This window comes from Prionailurus bengalensis, chromosome A1, assembly GCF_016509475.1.
Source record: "Prionailurus bengalensis isolate Pbe53 chromosome A1, Fcat_Pben_1.1_paternal_pri, whole genome shotgun sequence".
Taxonomy (NCBI): domain Eukaryota; kingdom Metazoa; phylum Chordata; class Mammalia; order Carnivora; family Felidae; genus Prionailurus; species Prionailurus bengalensis.
The window spans coordinates 19,710,132-19,734,513 of record NC_057343.1 but is presented as its reverse complement, the minus strand read 5'-3'; the positions used below and the strand labels follow the sequence as shown (position 1 = coordinate 19,734,513).

The following is a 24,382-nucleotide window of genomic DNA, read 5'->3' as shown; positions in this document are numbered from 1 at the left end:
ATTCATACAATAGAATATATTCTGAATAGAAGTGACATTTTATTTTATTTTTTTTTTAATTTTTTTTTCAACATTTATTTATTTTTGGGACAGAGAGAGGCAGAGCATGAACGGGGGAGGGGCAGAGAGAGAGGGAGACACAGAATCGGAAACAGGCTCCAGGCTCTGAGCCATCAGCCCAGAGCCCGACGCGGGGCTCGAACTCACGGACCGCGAGATCGTGACCTGGCTGAAGTCGGACGCTTAACCGACTGCGCCACCCAGGTGCCCCAGAAGTGACATTTTAAAGGATATTAAATGACATGAGAAAACACTTAAAATACAGTGGTTAAGTGGAAAAACCTAGGACTCAGAATGATACATATCACGTGGTTCCAAGGGGAGAGCAGGGGACAAGCATAGAAAAAGGCTTAGAGAAATAGACCAAAAATGTTAACAGTGGCTATAGCTTAATGATGGAATTACAGGAGAGTTTTCTGTTACTCTTGCATATTTTTATTTCCCTATTTTCTAAATGAATACTCATCTGTTTTAAGATTAGGAAAATAAAAAAGGTTATCTTGAATAAATGCCTCCTCCCCTCCCCTTCCCTCTACACACAAAGTCTGAAGACAGCACCTACTAAGATGAGCACAGATCCCTCGGTTCGCTTAGCTGTGAGCTGGACCCCTAAAGGAATATGGCCTAAAGAAATGAAAGAAAGGAGACAGATGTTTAGAGGGAGGGGAGATGGGGAGAATAAAGGAGGTAACTAGGGATGGTCCAGAATGTGGAATGATGCTGAGGCCCACACTGGCCTTGCTGGGGCCTGGATGTTACTCTTGCATCCATTAATTTGATTTTTTAGAGAGATCAGAAGAGTCTGGGCACTTTGGGGTCCAGACTCCATTGTAGCCGGATGGTGGCCCTCTCCTGCTCCATCCTCCTGTCCCCTTCCCTTTCATTGGCTTCTTAGGGGAAAGGCAGTGCAGAGACAATTCTAGGACAGTGATGATGATGGAGGAACAACAGGAACCCCAGGGAGGCACTGGGGCTGGCTGCTCATTGTTTGTGACCACTGTCCCCATCCCGTTTTTCCCAGAACCACATGGGCTCTCGGGAAACACAAAATTTGGGGTCAAGGTGTTCTCCTGGACTGAAAGGTGGCCATTTTTTCCTTTACCAGCTGTTGTGTACCCCAATGTCCTTGGAGCAGGCAGACCAGGAAGGGACCTCCCCGGTCTCCGCACAGCACAGCATGGGAGGTGTTTCTGCATTTATTCCTCACCAATGATGCTTCTGAACACCTGCTACTGTGTGTTCTGGGTGTGCTGGGTGACCTGGGCTCAAAGCTGAAGAAAATAAAGTCCCCCTTCTAGGAGCTCATTGATTACTAAAAAAAGGCACCAAGAAACAACCGTAATAAATCATCTGCTTCTAAGAAATGGACTCACTACCTGCCAGACATGTGCTGAGAGTTACAATGCTTTTCTTTCTTTTTTCTTTCATGTATACAAATACACACACACACACACACACACACACACACACACAGTTGACCCTTGAACAATGCAGTATCAGGGGCACTGACCCCCACCATGCAGTCAAAAATCCAGGTATAATTTGACTCCCCCCAAACTGAACTACTGTTGGCCTGCTGTTGACTGGAAGCCTTACTGATAATTTGGAACAGTCAATTAACGCATATTTTGTATATGTATTATACACTGTATTCTTGTAATAAATTAAGCTATAAAAAATAAAATATTATTAAGAAAATCATAAGGAAGAAAAAGTATATTTACAGTCCTATACTGGAGTTATTGAAAAACATCCACACATAAGTGGACCAGTACAGTTTGAACCTGCGTTGCCCAAGGGCCAACTGTATGTTTAAATTTTTTTTTACATACGGTAAAACTCTGCATCTGTGTGTGTGTGTGTATGTGTGTGTGCACGTGCGCACGCGTGCACAGTTCTGAATTTTTGTAAATGCATAGGGTTGGGTAACTGCGTTAGATTCAGAACAGTTCCTTCAGCCAAATATTCTCTCATAGTCGTCCCCCACCCACCCCAACCACCCTGTAGCCATTGATGCATTCTCTGTCCCTATGGCTCACCTTTTCCAGAATGTCACATAAATCATACAAGTATGTATCCTTTTGAGTCTGGCTTGACTTTTGCCAGTTCATTCAAGATTCATCCACATTGTTGCATCCATCAGTATTTTGTTCCTTTTTATTGTTGAGTAGCATTCCATTGTGTGGAAGTCCCCCCCCTCCCTCCTTTATCTATGCACCAGCTGAAGGACATCTGGGTTGTTTCCAGTTTGGGGTGATTATGAATAAAAATAAAGCTGCTTAAACATTCATGTGCCTGTTTTTGTGTGCACGTGAGTAATTTCTCTTGGGCAAGTAATTTACAATTCTCTCTTTAATCCTCACCTCTAGCCTGCAAAAGCATCACTATCCGCATTTTACAGAATGGGAACATGAGGCGTGGACAGGTTTGTACATTGTGCACAAAGGGCTGGAGGACCTGGACTGTGGTTCAGCCGACACAGACCGAGCGCCTCCTAATGGCCAGGCAGTGTCTGCCCTCAAGGATTTCTGCTCTGCGCAAGAACCAACCTGTCAACAGGCGATTCCTGTCATGCAACAGGTTCCCAGAAGGCACTATGGAAGCCAAGAGGTGGAGCACCTGACTAAGCTCTGTGCTGGGGTTGTGCCCAGTTGAGTCACAGAGAAGCAAAAGTTAACCAGGAGGAGGACATTCCAGGCAGAGGGACAGCAGGGATGAAGGCTGGGAGACATAAAACTGTTAGTGGCATTTTCCAAAATTAATGGGCTGACTGGTAGAGGATCCATGTGGGAAAAAAATAGGAAATATTTTTGGGCAGGTAGGTGGGGTATGACAACAGAGGACTTTAATTCCAGGTTAAAGGGTTTGGATATTAAAACAATGCTAGCTGACATGTCTAGAGTACTTATTATCTCCCAGATTCTGTGCCTCTCTGGGAGGCTTGAAGATCTGTGAGCTGGAAGGAGGTCTTTGAAGCAAAATGGTGCACGGGTAAAACTCAGGGTAAAGATTATTGACAAGTAAAAATGCCTGGTACCAAACACATGCGGTGTCTAAGGAAACATTCTCCCCTGGCAGTGCTCTTCTTTGCTTTCCTCTTTGCTTTGCACCCTAGCTCGCTTCATGGATGAAAAGCGAACTTACTGTATGGCTACTGAAATTGCTTACATGTCTAATTCCCCCACTAGACCAGGAGCCCCTTCAATTTCTGAGTCCTCATCACTGACCACAGTGTCTGCTATATAGCAGGTGATCTCTGAATGTTTACTGAACAAATAAAGTATTTTGTTCATTAAGTATTTTGGTTAATAAATAGTTACCACATCAAACTCAGATCACCTATTTCCAAAGAATTAGAATGTAATAAAACAGGCCTTGTGGAAGAATATTGTCAACAATAATTCACCTTCTCTTCCCCACCTCCATGGAGGAGTATGCTCCCTGACTTCTGGTTTGGGGCTCTATGAAGTGACTTGGATCAGCCAACTGGATACTAGCAGATGTGAATCCAGCAGGGGCTTGAAAGTGCTTGCATACTTGGACCTCTGCTATCACCATGGGAACAAATCCTGGTCAGCCTAGGATGATGTGAGGCATTTGGGACATACTCTTCCTTTCACACTCTGTGAAAGGAAGATGTGGGACATTTGGGACATACTCCAGATCTCACCTGCTGCTTTGAGACACGCTGCTAAACCCAGCTGAGATTAGCCCAGTAGACCTGCAGAAGAGTCAGCAAAAAGTACATGCTTGTTTTGTAGGTCTCTGAGATTTTGGAATTGTTTGTTATGTAGCAATAACTGACAGATACAACCCTATACTAAAAATGCACCAACTATAATTTAGTTGTCCTTTGTTTAGTAAGGTAAGTCACAGACTGTGGTTTCAGAGTACTTCTGACTCTCCGTTTCCTCGTCTTGAAAATCTGTACAGGTGTTACGAGGATTGAGTGAGGTGACCCAAGAATGTGTGCCATTATTATTATTATTATTATTATTATTATTATTGAGGTGTTTCTGGACTTTGAGTCCCTGCCTTAAACAGCAGTATCCACTGCGTGTGGGGATATGCCAGTGAGCAGAGAGCTCCAGATCACCGAATGTCAAGTGACAGAGCACTTAACTGTACAGCAACGTATGTCCTTCCAGAATGACCTACGCTGAACTCCCCCACCTTCTGCCAGAGAACTAAGGCACCACTGCCTGTTTATTACAGTCAGTTAGTTGATGACGCAGCTGTCCTGGAGGAGGTAGAGTCAGTGTCCTCGTCCTGTGTCCTGCGGCGTGAGCAAGGCTAAGATGTGGTGGATTTAATGCGCTAACGCTCAGGCTGTGGCGGGCTGCCAGCAGAGCACTTAGCACGGCCCCCCCCTCCCCTCCCATCTGTCTTCACTCCAATGGACGCTTAATGCCGCTGCATGCTAACAGGCAAAGAGCATAGGATGTGAGAACACCCAAAACAGGGGCGAGAGGAACAACCAAACAGAACCTGTCTCACGAGACCACTTTGCCTCCTCGGTCCATCCGCCCACAGATCTACCCAGAGTAGCTCATTTTGTCCCACCAAAGGGCAAACTATGAAGATCTCCCCACGCCCCACCTACCCCCACAGAAGGTTAAGGAGAGTTCTTTCCATCCTTAATCAAATTCATACACTGTGATGTCTCCACAAACGGCCACCTGCAGGCATGGGCTCTGACAGCCCTCCAGCTTCCAAATCCTCAGGATCTGGTGATAAATTCTGCAAAGACTGGTGCTGTCCTGTCCTCAGAGTGTCAGGAACCTACCGGTGTTTGGCTGGGCATTGGAAACGTTTCTAGAGGCCCAACAGAATCAGAGAAAACAACCCATCCCACGTTACATAATCAGGCCAGGAAAACATGTTTCATATTAGTGAGGCAGCCAGCAATTTCCTAGGATTCAGACAGAGGTCTGGGTTGTTCCTTTGGCTCTGGACCTGTTCAGAATGACAGTATTTTAACCTCTCTGTATCTCCTCATCTGTGAGCACAGACACATGAAGCTGCCCCCTCTGTCCTTAACATGCTGCTTTGTATACTGTACCCTGTCTTCCACTCTGGAGACGATGAATACATATCAAAGCCCGAGAATTATTATGCGTCTCAGAGAGGCTGGGAAGATCAATAAGATGTTTCAGCACAAAGAGGAAATGAAAATGAAGAGATATCAAGGTCCTCAGAAGCAGACCAGATCCATACAAAAGTACAACAGAACCAGCTGTACAATCAAAAAGGCAGTCCCCTTAGACTGTGACACCCGGCTGCACGCTGTGTGAATGCAGATTCCCAGCTGCCCGCCAAGCGATGCCCCAGCCCACCCGTCGTCCCCCTGGCAGGACTGCTCACCTCCCTCCCTGTGCTCCCCTAGCACCTACTTCACCATAATACAGGGGGAAAAGGCTGCTGGGGGCAGAACTGCATCCTGTTCATGGGCTGTGGAGGCAGACAGGCCTGGGTTCAAATTCTGGCTCCCCCACTTGACCTCCGGAAAGCGATTCAACCTCTCTCGGCCTGTTTCTTCATCTGGGATGTAGAGGTAAGAATACCTCTGTCACAGGATGGTCACCAGGGTTAAATGACTATGTATGGACAATACTCCCCAATGTCTGGCGCACGGTCAGTGCCCAGCAGAATTCTGTTGGACGGAGGGTAGGTAAGCAGCAGCGCTGACTTCTTCCATGTGGTCTCACAGGCCCCTGACCTTTGAAGGGCCTCCCCGTTTGGTTGATGCTCTGTTGACGGTGTGCTGCAATTGCTAATTTTTGAGTATGGGTGCCATATTTTTTTTGTCACTGGGCCCCACCATAAAGGTGGTCCTGCTGAGCAGCCCCCCGGAGGCCAGCTGTGGCTCTCCGGGCATCTTTGCCACCCTATAAAGTTATAAGGCAAAACCCACATGACCCCACATTTGGGTTTGGTACTTCAGGCAAAGATACTACATTTGGAACAAAATCAAAGAGAATATTTTGTACTAAACTCCACATCATTTTATGACAAGCTTCTAGGTATTGGTTTAAAAAAAAAAAAAAGCAGCCTCACCACTGGGGAGAAAGGTCCTTCCCGACTCCCACCATTTCCTTCCTCATGGAGAGAGGGTGGTGATTCTGCCCTCCCTCAGCCCCCTCTTCCCTCTGCCCAGGATAGGCAGAGCCATTATCAATAATCAATTTAGTACACTTGGGAGCAACAAACTGGGCGTGCTCAGCTCTGCTCCCCACTTTCTCCTCTTCCCGGGCAGGAGAAGGTAGAGTCTGTCCTAGGCCAGCCAGCTGTGACAAGGGAAGTGGGTCTCCTTCCTGGGCGCGATAGTAGGAAACCCATTTGGCTCTCACACCGCACCACGCCCTTCAACTAGCCTTGTTTGGTAACAGCAGTGATATATATGCTGGCTTTCAGTTACTATTCCACTGTCTCACTCCTCAACTTGTTCAGTTCTTGAGTGGGAAGAGGGTTGCTATTTAATGGATATCCTCAACGACCCCAACAACCAGACAAGCCCTGCCAGCCATCTTTGTGACTTAGGACAAGATTTAATTAAAATGCCTCATTAAAAACCTGGGTTGCCTGGGTGGCGCAGACAGTTAGGCGATCAACTTCGGCTCAGGTCACGATCTCGTAGTTTGGGCGTTTGAGCCCTACATCATCAGGCTCTGTGCTGACAGCTCAGAGCCTGGAGCCTGCTTTGGATTCTGTGCCTTACTCTCTCTCTCTGCTTCTCCCCCTCTCATGTGCGCTGCTCTCTCTCTCAAAAATAAATAAATATTAAAAAAAATTTTTTTTAATGCTTCATTAAAAGCTTAAATTATAGTGAGGAAGTGGATACAGGAGAGAAGCTTATATTCATGGCATCTCCAAGCTGAAAGACACCAAGATAATTTACTGCAGACTCCTTGGTTCAAGAAGGAGAAAATCCAAAGAAGTTAAAAGGCTGGTACATTGGTTCTGAAATGATAATGTACATCAGGATCATCTGGAGAGCCTGTTAAAACACAGACTGCTTGGGTCCACCCCTGAGTTTTGGTTTCAGTCGATCTGGGGGTGAGGCCCAAGAAAATGCATTTCTACCAAGTTCCTCTAGTGATGCTAAACCTGCCAGTCCAGGAACCCTACTCTGAGAATCACTGGGCTGGCATCAAATGAGTGAGCCTGTTATAACAGATCAGGGACCAGGATCCAGATGTCCTGCATTCTAACTGAATGCCCTTTCTGATCTGTCCTCTCGTCTCACGGTTGCACCTTCCTCAGCCCTGGCTAGAAGTTCCCTTTGCACATTCCACGGGGGATGAACCAGCGCTCCTTGCCAAAATAACATCTATAATGAGCCTTGAGCTTCCTAGAAAAAAATGCTTTAACAATGCTAAGTATTTCTGGCACTAACACATATTATAAAAAAACACGAGAAAAGCATTTTTTAAAGAGTGTCTTATGAAGAAAATTTAATGCAGCGAAAGAGGAAAATACAATCGTGCTTAGGACCAAGAACACAAAAAGCTGGCCGATATTTTTCTGATCCTTCTATGGTGTTATCTAGGTCTCTGCTTATTTTGCTAAGAAAACTGCTCATACTCTCCCAGAGCACAGGGAGCAAAGCGTTTTTTCAAGTCCATCTTCAATGAGCTCTCTCTTATTGACCATGCAACCTGCACTATTGATCTAGAAATTACATTCCCATCTCAAAATACAGGCAAGCAGGGCCAGAAGACCTGTTTCCAAACTCCACACCTCCATGGCCACCAACAGTCCCACATCCAAGTGACGACCACAGTCCTGCTCAACTGTCCCTTCATGTCAAACCCCTTCCAGGAAAATGCCACTAGTGCAGAAAGCTCAGCCACAGAACTGTGCAGAGATCTCCAATTACAAGGGGTTGGCTGGGCAACCGAATCCTCAGTGAGGTGCTCTGGGATTGCATCTAGACCAGAGCTGTCCAACAGAAATATGGAATTGGAGTTTTCTCAAAAGCAGCCACATTAAAAAGGTAAGAAGAAACAGGTAAATGTTAATAATATATTTTATTTACTCAGTATCTCCAAAGTAGTATTATTTCAACATGTAACCAATATAAAAATATTAATGAGATGGTTTGCTTTTTTTTTTTTCAGACCAAGTCTTTGAAATGGGCTCATTTTTACACTTACAGCATATTTCAATTTGGACTACCTGCATTTCCAATGCTCTATAGCCATATTGGACAGCACAAGACCAGAGCTTGGCCCAAACGGGCGTTTTGGAGCACGTTAGAAACTGTTTGGATAGAAAAGCAGCTCAGCTCAACGCAGAGCATCTGGGAGGAACAGACACATACCATCCCACCTGAGTCCTCCTGGCTCTCTGTGGAATCCCACACCGTGCTACTAAAAGGTTTGCTTGTTGGTAGCAGGCATTCTTAAATTTTTTTTTTATTGTTTATTTACTTTAGAGAGAGAGAGAGCGAGCATGAGCAGGGAAGGAGAGAGAGAGGGAGACACAGGATCCGAAGCAGGCTCCAGGCTCTGAGCTGTCAGCACAGAGCCCGACACGGGGCTCATACTCATGAGCCATGAGATCATAACCTGAGGCAAAGTCAGACACTTAACCGACTGAGCCAGTCAGGCGTCCCTGTAGCAGGCATTCTTTTGGACTAAACTTCTTGTTTTTATTTTTCCAAGAACCTCTAATTTTAATACACCCATCCCCAAATCTACAGAGCTCAGGAATGCAGATATACGCATCGTCATTTTATGAAAAATGGAATATCCCCATCCTCCCACTCCCCTTGAAGCCAGTGTGTAAACTGATTGCACGAATAAGCCTCACCATAAAGGATTCTCACTAAGACGTCGTCACAAAGACCCACAAACACACACATCACTCCATACCCATGTAGACCAAAAATGTACACACACGAAATTTATCCTCTACTTATGTTTATAAAACTTACCAGAATGAGTTTCTTTTCCTGCTTGAAATTTTCAATAAATTCCCATATTTTCTTGGAATTAGACAAGGCCATGATGTGCAGAAAGATGTTCTAAACCAGAACACAAACAAACAAAAAGTTGTAAAGCTTTTTTTTTTTAAAAAAAGATAGAAACTAGCATTTTTTAATTCAAAATACATGTACATGGTTTTAAAATAAAATAGTTTGGAAATACAAAACGGAAAGTAACAGTCTCACTCCTCGAAAGTAAACCGTTGCTCACCGTTTCTTATTAATCATCCAGAAATAATTTAAGCATGTATAGTAGTTATATACATATGTTTAAAGCATAATATAGACTATGTATATTAGAGGCACCTGGGTGGCTCAGTCGGTTAAATGTCCAGCTTAGGCTCAGGCCATGATCTTGTGGCTTGTGAGTTCAAGCCCTGCATTAGGCTCTGTGCTGACAGATGAGAACCTGGAGCCTGCTTCAGATTCTGTCTCCCTCTCTCTCTGCCCTTCCCTCCCCCCACTTGCACTCTGTCTCTCTCTCTCAAAAAATAAACATTAGGGGTGCCTGGGTGGCTTGGTCGGTTAAGCGTCCGACTTCGGCTCAGGTCATGATCTCATGGTCCGTGAGTTCAAGCCCCGCGTCGGGCTCTGTGCTGACAGCTTGGAACCTGGAGCCTGTTTCAGATTCTGTGTCTCCCTCTCTCTCTGCCCCTCCCCTGTTCATGCTCTGTCTCTCTCTGTCTCAAAAATAGATAAACGTTAAAAAATAAAAAATAAAAAATAAACATTAAATTTTTTTAAATAAAAATAAATATATTATATATATTAAGCACGATACACATATTATAAATATATGCCCCCTTCCATACAAATAGGATCAGACTATGCCTTGCTCTGCATCCTTCTTTCTCACTTAAGGTTTGGAGATTTTTTTGTTACATATAAATCTGTCTTATTTCTTTTAATGGCTACATAACATACTTTGACATGGATGTGTTATAGTTTCCTCCTGCCAGTCATTTAGGAGTTTTTTGTCAATGTTTTGCTCTTACGACAATATCCAAGGTACATCATAACTATAAGATGACAACTTCCTTTGTTACTCGGTCCTTGCTTATGATGTTTATCAATTTCCACAATGTGCTATAGCCATTGCTGGACACAGCTCCCTCCCCCAGTAGACTCAGGACTTCTCGATGGAGGAGACATATTGAATCACCCCCTTCCCTCATGGGGGTACACACAGCCACACACATAAATGATTCATGTATGTGGGCTGTTCAGCCCCTTCTCTGTGCCCAGCACAGGAATCAAGCTTATATTCTGAGTATCCAGTGAATGCAAGGACATGCTGTCCGAGCCCCGGAAGGCATTTGTGACTTATCACCAGCCCAAGGCAGAGACTCCTGCTGCTTCAGAGACCTGACAACTGAACTGACAGGTGAGATACTGAGCAGCAGCCACAATTCCTTTCATAAAGCAGGGTTCGGTGCCTTGCCTCAATTTCCCCATTAATTAAGCCATAGAACCCAAGACCATAGTCAGAATTTCTTTCTACCGTTCTGAAAACATATCGTTTTTCTCACTCTCTGAGACAGTCTTGGAAAATGAGAAGATGGAAACAATCCTACATTTTCATGCCTCAGAAGGTCTATAGTCAGCTTAACTATCATATTCAGCTCAAGTCTGACACAGCTGAATATTCCTCTACTTTCAAAGGCTAGGAAAAGCATGGTCTGTACAGGACTCTGCTCTTTGAAAAAGACTGTGGGGGTGTCTGGGTGGCTCAGTTGGATGAGTGTCCGACTTGATTTTGGCTCAGGTCATGATCCCAGGGTCGTGGGATCAAGCCCTGCACCGTGCTCCTGCAGAGCATGGAGTCTTCTTGGGATTCTCTCTCTCTCTCTCTCTCTCTCTCTCTCTCTCTCTCTCTCTCTCCCTTTGCCCGTCCCCTGCTCTCTCTCTAATAAAAAATAAACATAAAAAATAAAAAAGGCTGTGAAGGCACTTGCTCAGCCACAGTGGACACAGGCTGCCTGCTGACTCCTTCCTGGATGGGCTGCGAGCACCCCCACTCCAATGACTACAAACTAAGTCTATAGACGCCCAGTCCTTTCTTTTGAGGTCCTCCCCACAACCACCCTAAAACTCCCTCCTACCCAATAGTGCCAAGTAACACTCGTACAAAATCCAGGTTCAAAAAACAACAAAATTCAAGTGAACGAAAATCAATTCCACTTTGAACATTCCACAACCTCCTTGAGCTTCCTGGAGGCACCTGGGGCATCCCAGCATCGGACGGAGGTAACAGCATGGAAGACAGAATCACTGTCCTAGATAAATCAGCCATGGGGCCCGCTGAAATGAAGCATCATGAAAAGATGGAAGGAAATCATCTGTCTCCCTCTGGGAGAAAATAGAAGGCCAGAAAGCACCCAGAAGGGAAGGCCAGGAGTCTGCTGTGACCAGCAGAAGGAGCTAGGAACAGACACAAGTGCGCAAAAACCACCAATCTGCTGATCTACATGTGTCAAGGCTGGCCCTAGGAGCCACTGGGCACTGCCGTGCTAACTCTTTAAAGCTCGGGATATAAGTGTGGTTGTTGAAGTTGAACAAAAGCCAACTGGATCCTTTCTGCTGATGAGTCACCATGTTCCATGGCCTAGGAGTCATGAGACGACATCACAGGAACCCCTCTACCCATGTGAGAGCGTGAGTCTGAGGAGCAAATGGGAAACAGTGCACGAATGTGCCCTCAGTAGAAATCACCGCGTAGGAATGAGGTGCCAGTTAATATTCACGTCGGGCAGGCAGGAAGCTAAACCAATAATTCTCAAAAGGTTGAAATTCCACATTGACCTGGGAGATCTGGAGAGTAGAAACCCCCGTTTTACTTCTTAGTGTCCACATACTGTTGGGGTCGATCCCCACAAGACATAAGCCACATTTACAGCACCTTCTGGCCACATCAGGAATGCGGCAGGAGTTAAAATGTTGCCCCGACACCGCACCTCTGTAATCTTTCTCCTCAAAACCTGTAACTCCAGTCTAATCATGAGAAAAACATCAGACAAATCCTGATTGAGGGACAGTATGCAAAATCCCTGACCTGTACTTCTCAAAACCTTCAGGCTCATCACAAACTAGGAGAGTCTGAGAAACCATCACAGCCAAGAGGAGACTGAGGAGGCACGATGACCAAATGCAATGTGGTCCTGGATGGGATCTGAGAACAGAAACGGGGCAGTAGGCAAGAACGAGGGAAAACTGAATAGCATATGGACTTCGGTTAATAATAAAGTACCCATATTGGTCCACCGGTTGTAACAAATGTAATAAATGTTAACGAAGGGGAAACTGGATGCGGGGTAAGTGGGAACTCTGTACTAGTTGTACAACTTTTCTGTGCATGTACAACTATTCTAAAATATTAGACTATTCTAAGATTTTTAAAAAATGTTGCCCAAGGAGATCATGCCAGATCAAAGACAGACAGCAAGATGGTAATGAAGTGCAACAAGAAGCTGAGGAAGGAAGGTCCACTCTGATTTCCTCCCCCAGGCCCACTGGAGACATTGTGCCAGAAACAGTGGGCTGGCGGGCAGGGACTTCGTGTCAGTAAGCATTCGTTCACTCCAGCAAGAGCACCACGGCAGGATGTTGACTTCTTTGCCGTCCACGCGTCTGACGGGACCAAGCCAGTGTGTACAGGCCACTGATGTGAACACGACCTCACACCTTCCTGGTGCCCACAGTCACCTGACCCGGCTGGCCTGCGGTGCACACGCTCAAGCCTTCCTGCTCAAGGGACCCCTGCACCCAACATGCAGCCGGGACCACTCCCTCCATACTCTCACTGCTCCACGGGCCTACGCCCCGATTAAAGAGAAGTGGGTACCTTGGGGCAGAGAACGTAAGGGTGGGAGTGGTAACAGCATTAGTACGAAAACTACGGATAACGCAATAGTCTCCTGCTGACTGAGAGCTACATGCTCAATGACACCCTGCACTACCCATGTCATGGCACACACAACGTCACATCCGTCTAACAGAAAACTTTCTTTTTAATGTTTTATTTATTTTTGAGAGAGAGAGAGAGCACTAGTGAGAGAGGGGAAGAGAGAGAGGGGCGGGGGGACTGAGGATCCAAAGCGGCCTCTGCACTGACAGCAGAGAGCCTGATGTGGGCTCGAACTCACAAACCATGAGATCATGAGCTGAGCTGAAGTCGGAAGCTCAACCGACTGAGCCACCCAGGCGTCCCCAGAAACCTCTTTCAACAGAGGGAGTTGAATGAAGGGACTGGTCCCCAGAGGAGGAAGGTGAGGGCTCAGCTGGGACCAGCCAACAGCCAAGGGATGACGAAGAGCAGGAAGCTACCAGCCTAGGCTGGAGGAACAGAGGAGGTGGTGTGGCCTGAGCCAGGCTCGCCACCAAAAGGAAGACCCTCAGAGCGGTCCGGCCGTTGCCAGGGAAGTCGAATGTCCTGCTTCTCCCTTCTTCCCACCCACCGATCTTCCTCAATGGCCAAACCCGGCCAGCAGCTGGCTGATGTGAAGGCGGGAGAAACACGTACTCGGGGTGTCCGCGCATCTACTCCCTGCCTGCCCCCTCTGTGCTGCAGAGCTGAACCGGCAGGCCCCAGGGTGGACTCCCACGCTTCCTGCAACTGCTTGTCAACCACATCATCCCTCCCAAGACCGTGAGGGGCTGCGTCAGACTCTGTCCTCTCCCCAGCTCCCAGCACACTGCCCGACATAGGGTTCACACTCAAGCATATGATCAAATATAGAGTAATATCACTCCTACTTTTCAGTTGGGGACACTGGAGTTCAGGGAAGCGAAGAACACTGCCCAAGCTCACAGGGCTAGCGAGCGCACAACCAGACTCCGATCTGAGCCCAGCGCCTTCCCACGCCCCACGTTTGTGTGGGGGCTGCATGTGCTAGACCAGATGAAGCTATGGAGCTCTCTCTTTCATAAAGGGGAGGAGCGGCTGATCCCTGGCAGAGCCTGGGGGGGGGGGGTACACTGAGTCAGGGACAGGACACCACGCCACGGGGATGAGCGGACAGGCCCTGTCAGCCCCGGCCCCTCAGAGCTCTCTGCACCGGAGGCCACTTACAAACACAAGAAAAGGAGTCTCCACTGTGTGAGCTCCGACCCCACCTTGGGTACGTACATGGGGAGGGCCGGGAGCAGTAAATAACGGGCTGCCTCTCTCCCCAGCCCCGGAAACACGTTTGCTCCCTCTTTCCAGCTCTATGCTCCCAACAGTGGTGGAGGTGGATATAAGGAGGGCTCACTATTACAAACAAAACCATACTGTCACCTTTTTCCGTATCAATCCACTTTGTCAAAAATGTAGCCCAAACCACAGCAGGCTGGAATCCAGGCAATCCCTGGCCCGCCTGTGGCCTATTAGTATTCTTGTTGCGTCCCGCAGCAGCACAACTGAAAGTTATCAGCAGGCAGACAGCCAGCTTTCAATCTCAAGAACTGCAGCCCCAGATCGAGGCGGCACTCACGCATTAGAGAAGATTTAGAGACCCTCACGCTCGCCGCCAGCGCTGAGCCTCTGTGTGGCATCTGACGGCCAGAGACCACAGACGCGTGGTGAGAAGAGAAAGAACGGGGCTTGCTTTGAAAACGTTATTTAAGAAATAATAATAACAGCCTTTAGGAGCAGATGCAAAATACTCCGTTCTAGATTGGGGCATTTTTTCCTTCTGGCCAAGGTCCAAGCTTGAGGGGGCAGGGGGTGCTGCGTCCCCGCCCAGTCCCTTCCCACGGGCCCACCCGCTGGAGCAGAGGGTTCCCCGGAAAGAGGAGGAGACTTCGGCAGAATGGAAGGGAGGACAGAGGAACATTCTTCAGTGAACGCGAGGGGCCCCTTCCGTCTTCCCCTTTCTGTCTCCAGCTCCTAGCATGCAGCCTGACATAGCATTCACTCTCAAACATATGTTCACAGAATGATATCACCCCCATTTCTCAGAGGAGAAAACTGAGGTTGAGGGAAACGAAGAACACTGCCCAAGCTCTCTTTACAGTGGGTTTTCCCCAGGTTTTCCATCTGGGGGCCAGCTTCACGGGGTCCAACCCGTGTAGGTAAGCAAGCCCCACCCTTGGAAGGGCCCCACACTTTCAGGGGGGTCTGCCTTCACCGTCTTGAAGTGTTCAATACTTTTTACACAGGGGCCCACATTCTCATTTTGCGCTGTGCCCCGCAAATTACGCAGCCAGTCCTGGCTCCGACTGTTTTAGGAAGGGGAGAGCACAAGATGTGGGCCAGCTCTGAAAGCTCTCGTGAGGACGTGGCTCTCGTCAAGAGCTAACTGTTGCCTGTTTATTGGAAAGCCACTGGGTCAGTTCACAGCTTGGCTTGTGGTGCCCGAGTCCCCCTCAATGTGTCTCACTGACCCGGGCTCCTTCCCTGGTGGAAATCCCAAGAGAGTCACAGTCAGTATAACATCTCTGCAGCAGGGACTGGCCCCCGCCTGCTGTCTCACAGGCAGCCCAGGGCGTGGAGTCAAACCCAGCCATGGAAAAGCAAGCGCGGCTCCAGCTCCCAGGGGGGTTGGGGGCTGCCTCCAACGCAGAAGCACCAACACAGGCCACTGCCAAGGCCAGGGAGCGCGGGCAGCAGTTCAGCCCCCGCAGCAGCTGACGAGGTCAGCTTGCAAGAAACCCCCAGCGGGAGGGGCAAAGAGCAGCTCACCTGGTTACCGCTCTCCCTGATGATCTCACCTTTGGCACCTCCTTCCTGGTCTCTATCTCGACACACCGGGTGAACTGTGCCACCTGGTGGAATTCAATGAAACCATCTGTGAGTTCTAGCGACAGCTATGGCCGTAGAGACCAGCTTTTCCAAATGAATTAAGACATACAGGCTCGCGGGAAGAATACCTGAAACTGAGACTATTCTGGAAAATCTAGATGGATGGTCCCCACAGTTAGGGCAGCAGGTGTAATAGTGAAGGTGATCCTGGAACCCGACCTCCTGCCTATATGGGCTGACTGATGGGGCACCCAGGAGAAGGTCCTGATTTTTGTAGGGGTTGGAACACATCAAGGATAAGAAGTGGGGTCTTGGGTCACAGATGCGTCCCTAGCATCTCCCACAGCACCTGACACACAGGTCTCAACCTGGCTGCACTTTAGACTCACCTGGGGAGTTCTTAAAGCTCCAGATGATGGGTCTAGGCCTAGGTATGTTTTAAAAGCTCCCAAATGAGCCTAATGCTCAACCCGAGTTCAGAAGCACTGGCCTAACATGTAGCAGGGACTCGATTAATATTTACTGAGTGGGTGAATCCATAAATGGCACTTAGACTATTCCAGCAAAGACGATACCGTCATCAATCAAAGTGTAAAGGGGGAATTCCTCGGCTGTGGCAGTTAAAAAACGATCATTACAGAGCCTGGTTTCTTCACTTAAAATAGCCCGCTTTATTAAATGGAGTCTGTTTCACGGGAGGCTATCAGCTAACCACGTAACCAGCCTCTCTCCTTCTCCCCAAACGCTTCTGAGGGATCTCCCAGTTGCTGAGATGTACTTATTCCTCACCCTGACTGGGTAGATAATGAAATACAGCCCAAATGGTATAATATTGCCCTGGAAAATGCCTAACTTGATTTTAGAGGTAAAAAAAAAAAAAAACCATCTTTGAGCATCTTGAAAAGTGATAAATCCCCAACCTATTCTCCAACTTCTGCTGGAGCATCCGTTTTTCTGGAGAAGAGTCTCCGGATAGACACGGTGGCCTTTTCTAGCCACCACAGTGCCATTGCATGACCCAGGGCAGTTGAATTCGTGCAGGAAATCCTGGTGTTTACCCAGAGGAAGACTTCAGCTGATGGAAAAATTGACAGGGAACCCAGAGAGTCTTTTCACAAAATCAAGGTTAGGGAAGAGAAATAAGAGGTCATCTCCAGCTGCTCTAAGCCTGGAGGCTGGACCCCAGGAAGGAGGACTCTCCAGTTATTCTGGGGGCACTGATTCTTAAGTAGGGTCCACAGCCAAACTGCAGTGGACTCCCACTCTCCTCCCTACATCCCCCCACAGAGGCTCAATGACAACACATGAGGTGGGTCCCAGTTCTGCTGGTGATTCAGATGCCCAGGGTTGGGAGCCCCTCACTGCTTTCAATGATGTGTGGCCGTGACCCAAGCTCTCCTGTGAATTAATTAAGAGTTGAGGACAGGCTCCTCCGGTCACGTGCTCTATCCACCTCTAGCTGGAAGCTCAATGCCCATCTCAGAATCAGCAGCCGATTACCACGGGATCACGGTCAACTCCTGGCCATGCTGGCTGGGCCCTTCCTGACCTGCCTGTGACATCGGGCTCTCTCCCCAGTGTGGAGCGGCCACAGGCTGACCTCGAGTGGACACACAGCAGGCTGCTCACCTCGCTTGGCTATTTCTTTTTTTTTTTAATTTTTTTTTCAACGTTTATTTATTTTTGGGACAGAGAGAGACAGAGCATGAACGGGGGAGGGGCAGAGAGAGAGGGAGACACAGAATCGGAAACAGGCTCCAGGCTCCGAGCCATCAGCCCAGAGCCTGACGCGGGGCTCGAACTCACGGACCGCGAGATCGTGACCTGGCTGAAGTCGGACGCTTAACCGACTGCGCCACCCAGGCGCCCCTCGCTTGGCTATTTCAATAGCAGTCGCTCTTCCAATGCCACTGTTCCCTCAAGTGACCCAGGAGGCTATTCCAGGAATTTGGACCTCGAAGCCCTCAGGCACAAAGTCCTTAGCCGCTGGTTCACAGCCACTCCTGGAAGCAGCAAGCCCAGAGAAAGAAGGACTATAAGGAGCCAGGAAAAGAAACCCCTGCAGGGAGAAAGCCTAGTTGTGAGGTGGGCATGATCGCTCTCTCTAGCACATCACATAGCTCCTTCCTTCCACGCCTCCCTGTTTCCTTCCCTGGTCTCAGGAACAATGCTGCCCTCTCAGACTTTACATTTCCTCATCACTGGCTTCCTGAACTTTCAAAAATATTTGGAGACCCTAACAATCTGGCATCCAAATCAGCTTTCTCTGACTGCCTCTGAGACCAGAAGTGCCCCTCTCCAAAAAACAAAAAAAAATCGTCTGATAGATGGATTATTTTCCATTTTTCCAATTTTGAGGGGAAAAGAGGAGGAGCGTAGGAGACCATTAGCATCATGCCTGTTGTGTGGCAGGACAGGTGTCCCTACTTAGCTACAGAAGGACGGGTGAGGTGGGGGAGATTTGCAAGTACAGAATGAAGCTAGAGGAAGGTCGTTATTTGAGCTCGCACCGCCTCGGAGAAAGCAAAGGCTCCTTCAGGGCTACAGGGCGTGTGCTGCGTAACTCTAGGGGGCACCGTCCAGATCACAGTGATGGGAGATTTGTATCTGCGTTAGAGCAACTTCTTTGCAGATGGCAGCAAAGCGCGCCAAGGAGGTGCTTTTCCTCATTTGCACGAAAGGATCACACCACATAAAAGTAACCCTGAGTTCCTTAACTGTTTCTCTCTGCCTTTTGAGATACCTCTTCTACCTTTGCTTTCCTAGGTTTGGCCTGGAGGGGGATTAGCAGGAGGAGGTCCTGAGGGCAGAGCCCTCCCCCCACACAGGCAGGCTGGGGTCTCAGAGCTTGCAACTCTCACCCAAAGAGCCCAGTGATTTCTCCTGCTCTGCAGCAGAGAACCGGTCTCTTTCCCCTGAAGATTCTACGCAAAGCCCAGTGCCCTCCCACACACGGTGTTTACACACAGACTGCCAACAGCTGGTCTCCCTGGTATAGCACAATTGCCAACTACAAGCCAGGACACTGGAGAGGAGGCCAAAGAATGTTTATCAGCCTGGGTTAGGTTTGGAAGTCCTTGCCACAGGGGCAGTCATGGCCCCTTGTCTCACAGCCAAAAGAGCAGGAAGAATGTTCCCGTTCCCACCATCTGTAACTCACTTGAATGTCCAGGGCAGCTCAGAGAACACCCTTCCCACTGCTTCTGCTGCTAGCGGCACAGTGGGGTGAGCAAGACTTCTGACTCTTCCAAAGGTTCCTGCGAGGCTGACTTGAAGCTAAAAAGAATTATCAATAATAAGGGCTTTGGATCAAACAACCTGGGTTTCAATCACAGCTCTCCTTCTTAATAGCTGTGCGATCTCATGTGTTGACTTAACCTTTCTGGGCTCCTGTCTCCTCTTCTAGAGAAAGGGGATAATAAAAGCTAACTATTGGGCAGCCTGGATGAGATAATGTATGTAAGGCATTTTCTTACCACACTTGGAATAAATTAAGAGTTCAATACACAGCAGTTGCTATGTTACTATTATTCATAATGACATCAATACTCTCCATGTTCAAAACTGAGTTCCTCATTTGCCCCCACCCCCATCCCAGCCCTCCAAATCATTAGGGGCTTTGAGAGCATTTTAAACTATAACCAAAGATAAAGCTGTAAGATTTGTTTTCTCTGATAAATGTTGGCAGGCAGGCGGGGGGGGGGGGGGGTAGGGTCACTATGAAAGGATTTTCTTGCAGAAGCAAATGATTCCTCAAGAAGGGGCTAAGGGCCTTCTTCTAGGCTATAGGGTCCTAGCCAGGAGAAAAAGTACTGGTGGGGAACAAGTGAGACTTTCCCAAAACACAAGAGAGCCAGAAGTGCAGGCCACAGAGAACATACGGGGAAACCAGGAACCGCCCCAAAGATCCCCTCCTCCAGGGGCAGGAAGCTGAGGCTTTCCTCTGTGACACCTAGAGGAGACCTTAGCCTCCGGAAGATTATGTTGATCCTATTAAACACCAAGGCTTGCTGACGACAGCTCCTGTGGATTAAATCTCTTCCTCAAACTCCAGGCTGTGAGCCCTTCCAAGAGGGCGGGGCCAGGCTGGCCTGCTGGGCCTGTCACACTCTCCTTCTGTCCTTTGCCTTGGCTCTTTGACTTCATCTCGGGATCCTGTCCTCAGCCAATCTGTTGTGAACAATGAGATTTGGCTGGGTTTTTTTTTTTTTTTTTTTTTTGTATCCCCCTGCCCTCTTTTGGGGAAGTATTTTATGTTCACAAACTCTTGATATCAGTCCCTATTTTTCAGTGTGAAGAGAAATATATGACATGCCTCACAAAATGGTAGGTGATAAAGCCAAAGGAGGGTTTCCATTCTGTCAACACCCCAACCTGGGGCACCTTCTACTGAACCAGTGAGGCTCAAAGGGTGCTCCCCAGACAGGTGGCATCAGCATCACCTGAGAACCTGTTAGAAATGCGTTGTCTACTGAGTCCACGGTTCAAAATGGGGCCCAGCCATCTAGGGTCATATGCCCTCCGCGTGATTCTGATTCAAGCTGAGCAACCACTGTGCTTGTGTTTCCGGAACCTCCGGAAGATAGGAATCACCAGGGGGCAAGCTCCCAGGCATCAGTTTCCCCCAATTTACCCAACAGGGAATTTGCATATGCAAATTGTAGCCCTCATCTATACCTGTCAGGGGCTTAGGGGTCAGGGTTTGTTTGTTTTCTTTTTAATTGTCCCAGGTAATTGTCAGGTTCAGGCAAGTTTAGGGTACAGTGACTTGATGCTGTTGCATAGGTGAGCAATATAGGGGAACTTCGTAAAAATCATGGTGTGCCAAGAAAAAGCATTACAAACCCAAACTACAGACCCTCATATGGGGATGAAAATATTAGGAATTGTCTTTCCCTCCCCCATCCACCCCCACCCCCATGTAAGAGTTCGGGGAGAGACTTTCAGAAGCCTGCTTTCCCAGGGCGAGAAGCTAACCCAAGCTCTCCAGGCTGCTGTGTAACATGGAAAGACCCAGCGAATAGTGGCCACTGCCACTATTTGAAAGAGAGAGGTTGCCATTTGCCAAAATCCAGTGGAGCTGGGCTGACAGCTCCGCTTCCCACCACTCTCTGCAGCCCTGGCTCCTGAGAAAAACATGCACTTTTCCCGAAAGGATGGGGTGTGGGGGAGGAGAGAAGTCAGCAGCAGCATGCTGCCTCCCCTTGGAACACGGAAATTTGCCGGCCTGCCTTAGGAACTCATAGAAACCCTAGTGCAGGGAGAAGAGGAGGTCCCTTAGATAACTGGGCGGCATGAGAATCACCTGGAGGATATTTATAAAATGTCAGTCTAGGCCCCAGTGCAGGCCAACCGAACTGGAATCTCTAGGGACAGGGTCTGACGCTGGTATTTTAGATTCTTGCCCTATTATTCGGCCAGGATTGAGAACCACCGCGTTTCTCTAATTAATTCTAAGATAAAAACCACCTCTCTGTCCCCCGGAACGGGCCGCCTCTTAAAACCACAAGGTGGAGAGCCGGCTAGGGTACAGCGAGGGTGACCACCAGGCCAGTGAAACCGTCGAACGCCGTTCACAAAACTCACACTGGGTGCACAGCGGACACCCACCCCGAAACCGGCGTTCGGAAAGTTCCAGCAGGAGCGAGAGGTCACAGTCCACAAGCTGCGTTTTATCGGTGAGCAAAAACGACTCGGGAAAGTTCTAAGCCGGAGTCCTCACCAGCGATTTAGGGCGCGCCCAGCCCGGGGCCGAAAGCAGCCCCGCGCGGCTACCCGAGCACGCCCTGCAGGGCGCCAAGGTGACGCCCAGGGGACTCCGGGGCGCGCGGGCCGCCTGACGTCAGTGGATCCGGGCCCCGGCGCGGCAGAGCCCCGCCCCTCGGGGCTGGACCCCGCCCGCCGGGCGGCATGCCTGCGGGGGGCCCCTGTCACTCAGTCGGCCCAGCGGGATCGCGGAGTCGCGGGCGCGTCCCCGCTCGCCCGCGCCGAGGCGGGCCACGTGACTGCCAGCAGCCCCGCCCACCCGGCCGCCCGGGCCGTCTTACTTGGTGTATTCGCGCAGCCCTGTGGCAAGCCTCGCGGCGCTGCGGTGGACGGACGTGGTAGGGTCCGCGCTCCCGGTGTCCCCGCCCTCCGGAGCCGCCGGCGGTTACGTCATTCCAGTTATGTAAAAGCCGCGGGCTCTTCTCCACGGGGAACGCGGCGGAGTCTTCTGGTCCGCCCTGCCTCTCTGTACGGCTTTGTGCGGAGCGCCCACTCAGCCCCAGCCTCAGAGGGCAGGGAGGGGGGGGAGGGCCCTGCTGCGGGCGGCACTCAGGGTCACACGGTCAACTCGGGGTTGAAACCGGGCGTCACTTGGGGCGTCATCTGGGGAACACCTGTCTGCTGGGTATGCCTGGGATGCAAAGATGGCTGGTAGAATTTGCTTACCCAGAAAATCATGTGGAATAAAAAGATAAGGCGTAATGATATTAACAAGATTTCTCCATCCGATGAGTTTTATCACAGCATTTTCCAAGTTCCTACGTATCTTGTTTCATGTAATGGCCCGAGTAATTTAGCCAAGATAGAACTCCCTTCCCCAGCAGGTGCAAGGAGTCAGGTTGGTAACATGAACACAGTGACAGTTGGCAAGAGGCAGGGCTGTGTCTCCCACCGGAGAGGTCAGTCTCTTCGAAGTCTGAACTTTTGCCACCAGTTCAGCAACCTCATGCAATGCCAAGGAGGTCCCCTTGATCTCCTCCAAATCTCCATCAGCCTTCCCCCGGACCCCCCAAAACCCCAGAAAACATACAGTGTAAGTTAAAGCATGGTTGTGTGCCAATCTAGATCCCAGTGAAGTCATCCAGCCTCCTCCTGGGCCCTGCTGTGTAGGAATCAGACATCCCAGTCTATATCTGACCTCCATCCCTAATTGAGGGGTGGAGTTAAATTGAGGAGTACAGTTAAATTCTGTACTGGGTTACCCAATTCGCCCAGAGACTGAGCCACTCTTACATAAGATGTACAGACCAGCTGGTTTAATGGCCTCGTTACCTAGGATGTAAGGTATAGGATCACTGCCCTCCACCCCCAGCAAGCGGATGTGGTTTTACTTAAGAATAACTTTGGAAATAAGTTTCTCCAGAACAGTTTGTTCGTCTGAACAGGACTGTGAAGTTCCACTGCATTGCTCTTATTCCTGACAGAGTGATGAAAGGGAGTTTAAGCAAGTGGCATTCTGGAAAACCACCCAGCCTGGTGTGACTTTCAATACCGGTCTGGTTTGGCTGGGAGAATATTTTAGAGTCCCAGAGTTACGCAACTGTGCTCTGTATACTCTGCTTTGTGGCAGTGATAGAAAAGGTGTCTGTCTGCCCTGAATCCCTCTACCACCTCAGGAAATAGGCTTTTGGCTCACAGAGGGGGTGAGAAGTTGTTTTGAACCACAAAGTCTATCGAGGGCCTCAGCAGCACCTTGAAGTAAAAGGATGGGTGAAAACCCAGCTGTTACCCTGGCGTGTGGTCCTGGGCGTGCTGCGTGACCGCTCAGTCTTGGTTCTCTGATTTGTAGAATGGGAATGAATATGCTCACCTCGTGAGATGGCGGTGATGATCAGACACTTTTGTAAAGAGACTAGCGAAATGCCTGGTTTCATCCGAAGGGATCAAAAAATGTTCACTTCCCTCAACTTTTCTTTGCATTCCTTTCTCCCTTTACATTATAGCCATGCCGTGTACGTTCAGTCGATGGTCCATGCGTGCACGAAGCATATAATGTTTATCCTTAAATCAACACCTATCCACGGGGTATCTAGTGTGTGCATTACACTCACTTCTTAGGAGGTTTTTAAGAAAAGATAAGCCCCATTTTAGAAGGGCCTTCCACTCTCCCCTGGATGACAGGGAATATGTACACAAAAAGACAAAGGACAGGGAAGGATTAATGGGAAAAGGCTCCCGTTTAAGTAGGAGTTAGCTGAGCTGGATTTTAGTCCTATTTCTGACTCCCAAGGTTACCTGGGTAACAATGATAAAATTTATTGGGGGCTTAATATGTGCCAAGCATTGTGGATTATCTCACTTAATCCTTACAATGACCCAGTAAAGTTGCTCTTGATATCATCCCCATTTTGCAGATGAGCAGACTGAGACTTAAAGGGGTAAGTCACTTAGGTGAAGTCATAGCATCCATCCTGGATCCATACTATATGGTGGCAAGTCACTTAACCTCTCTAGGCCTCCGTTTTCTCATCCAAATGAAAGGGGCAATCAGATGACATGTGAGACCCTTTCTAGCTCTCACTTTCTTTAATAAGAGAAATACATAAAAAATTTAAATAAGGTAGGCCCAACGTGTTTTAAGAGTGACATGAAGTGGGGATAGCTGCTTTATTTCATGTGGGTAGAAAGACCCTAAAATATTTCTTATGTGTCTTTGCTTTCAATTTGCCACCCAATAAGCCAAACAAAGAAATCCTCCTCCAGTTGATTTAGAGTCCCGAAGCTAATTTTGACCAAATTGGAAGGAGAAGCAGAAGGTGTGGCCTAAGAAATCCATGGCTTCCCACACAACAGATATACGTGATGGGAAGTCTGCACGCACACACACGCACACACACACACACACA

General features: G+C 48.6%; 1 protein-coding gene across 1 annotated transcript; it reads right to left on the bottom strand.

Annotated features, from left to right (window-relative positions):
• Positions 1 to 7,012: 7,012 nt before the first annotated feature.
• On the bottom strand, positions 7,013 to 21,682 carry DHRS12 (dehydrogenase/reductase 12). Its single transcript, XM_043570173.1, is given in 6 exon segments — positions 7,013 to 7,731; positions 8,999 to 9,088; positions 15,711 to 15,793; positions 17,622 to 17,829; positions 19,652 to 19,760; positions 21,546 to 21,682. Coding segments are annotated over 6 exon segments (720 nt in total). The 3' UTR covers positions 7,013 to 7,638.
• Positions 21,683 to 24,382: the final 2,700 nt, after the last annotated feature.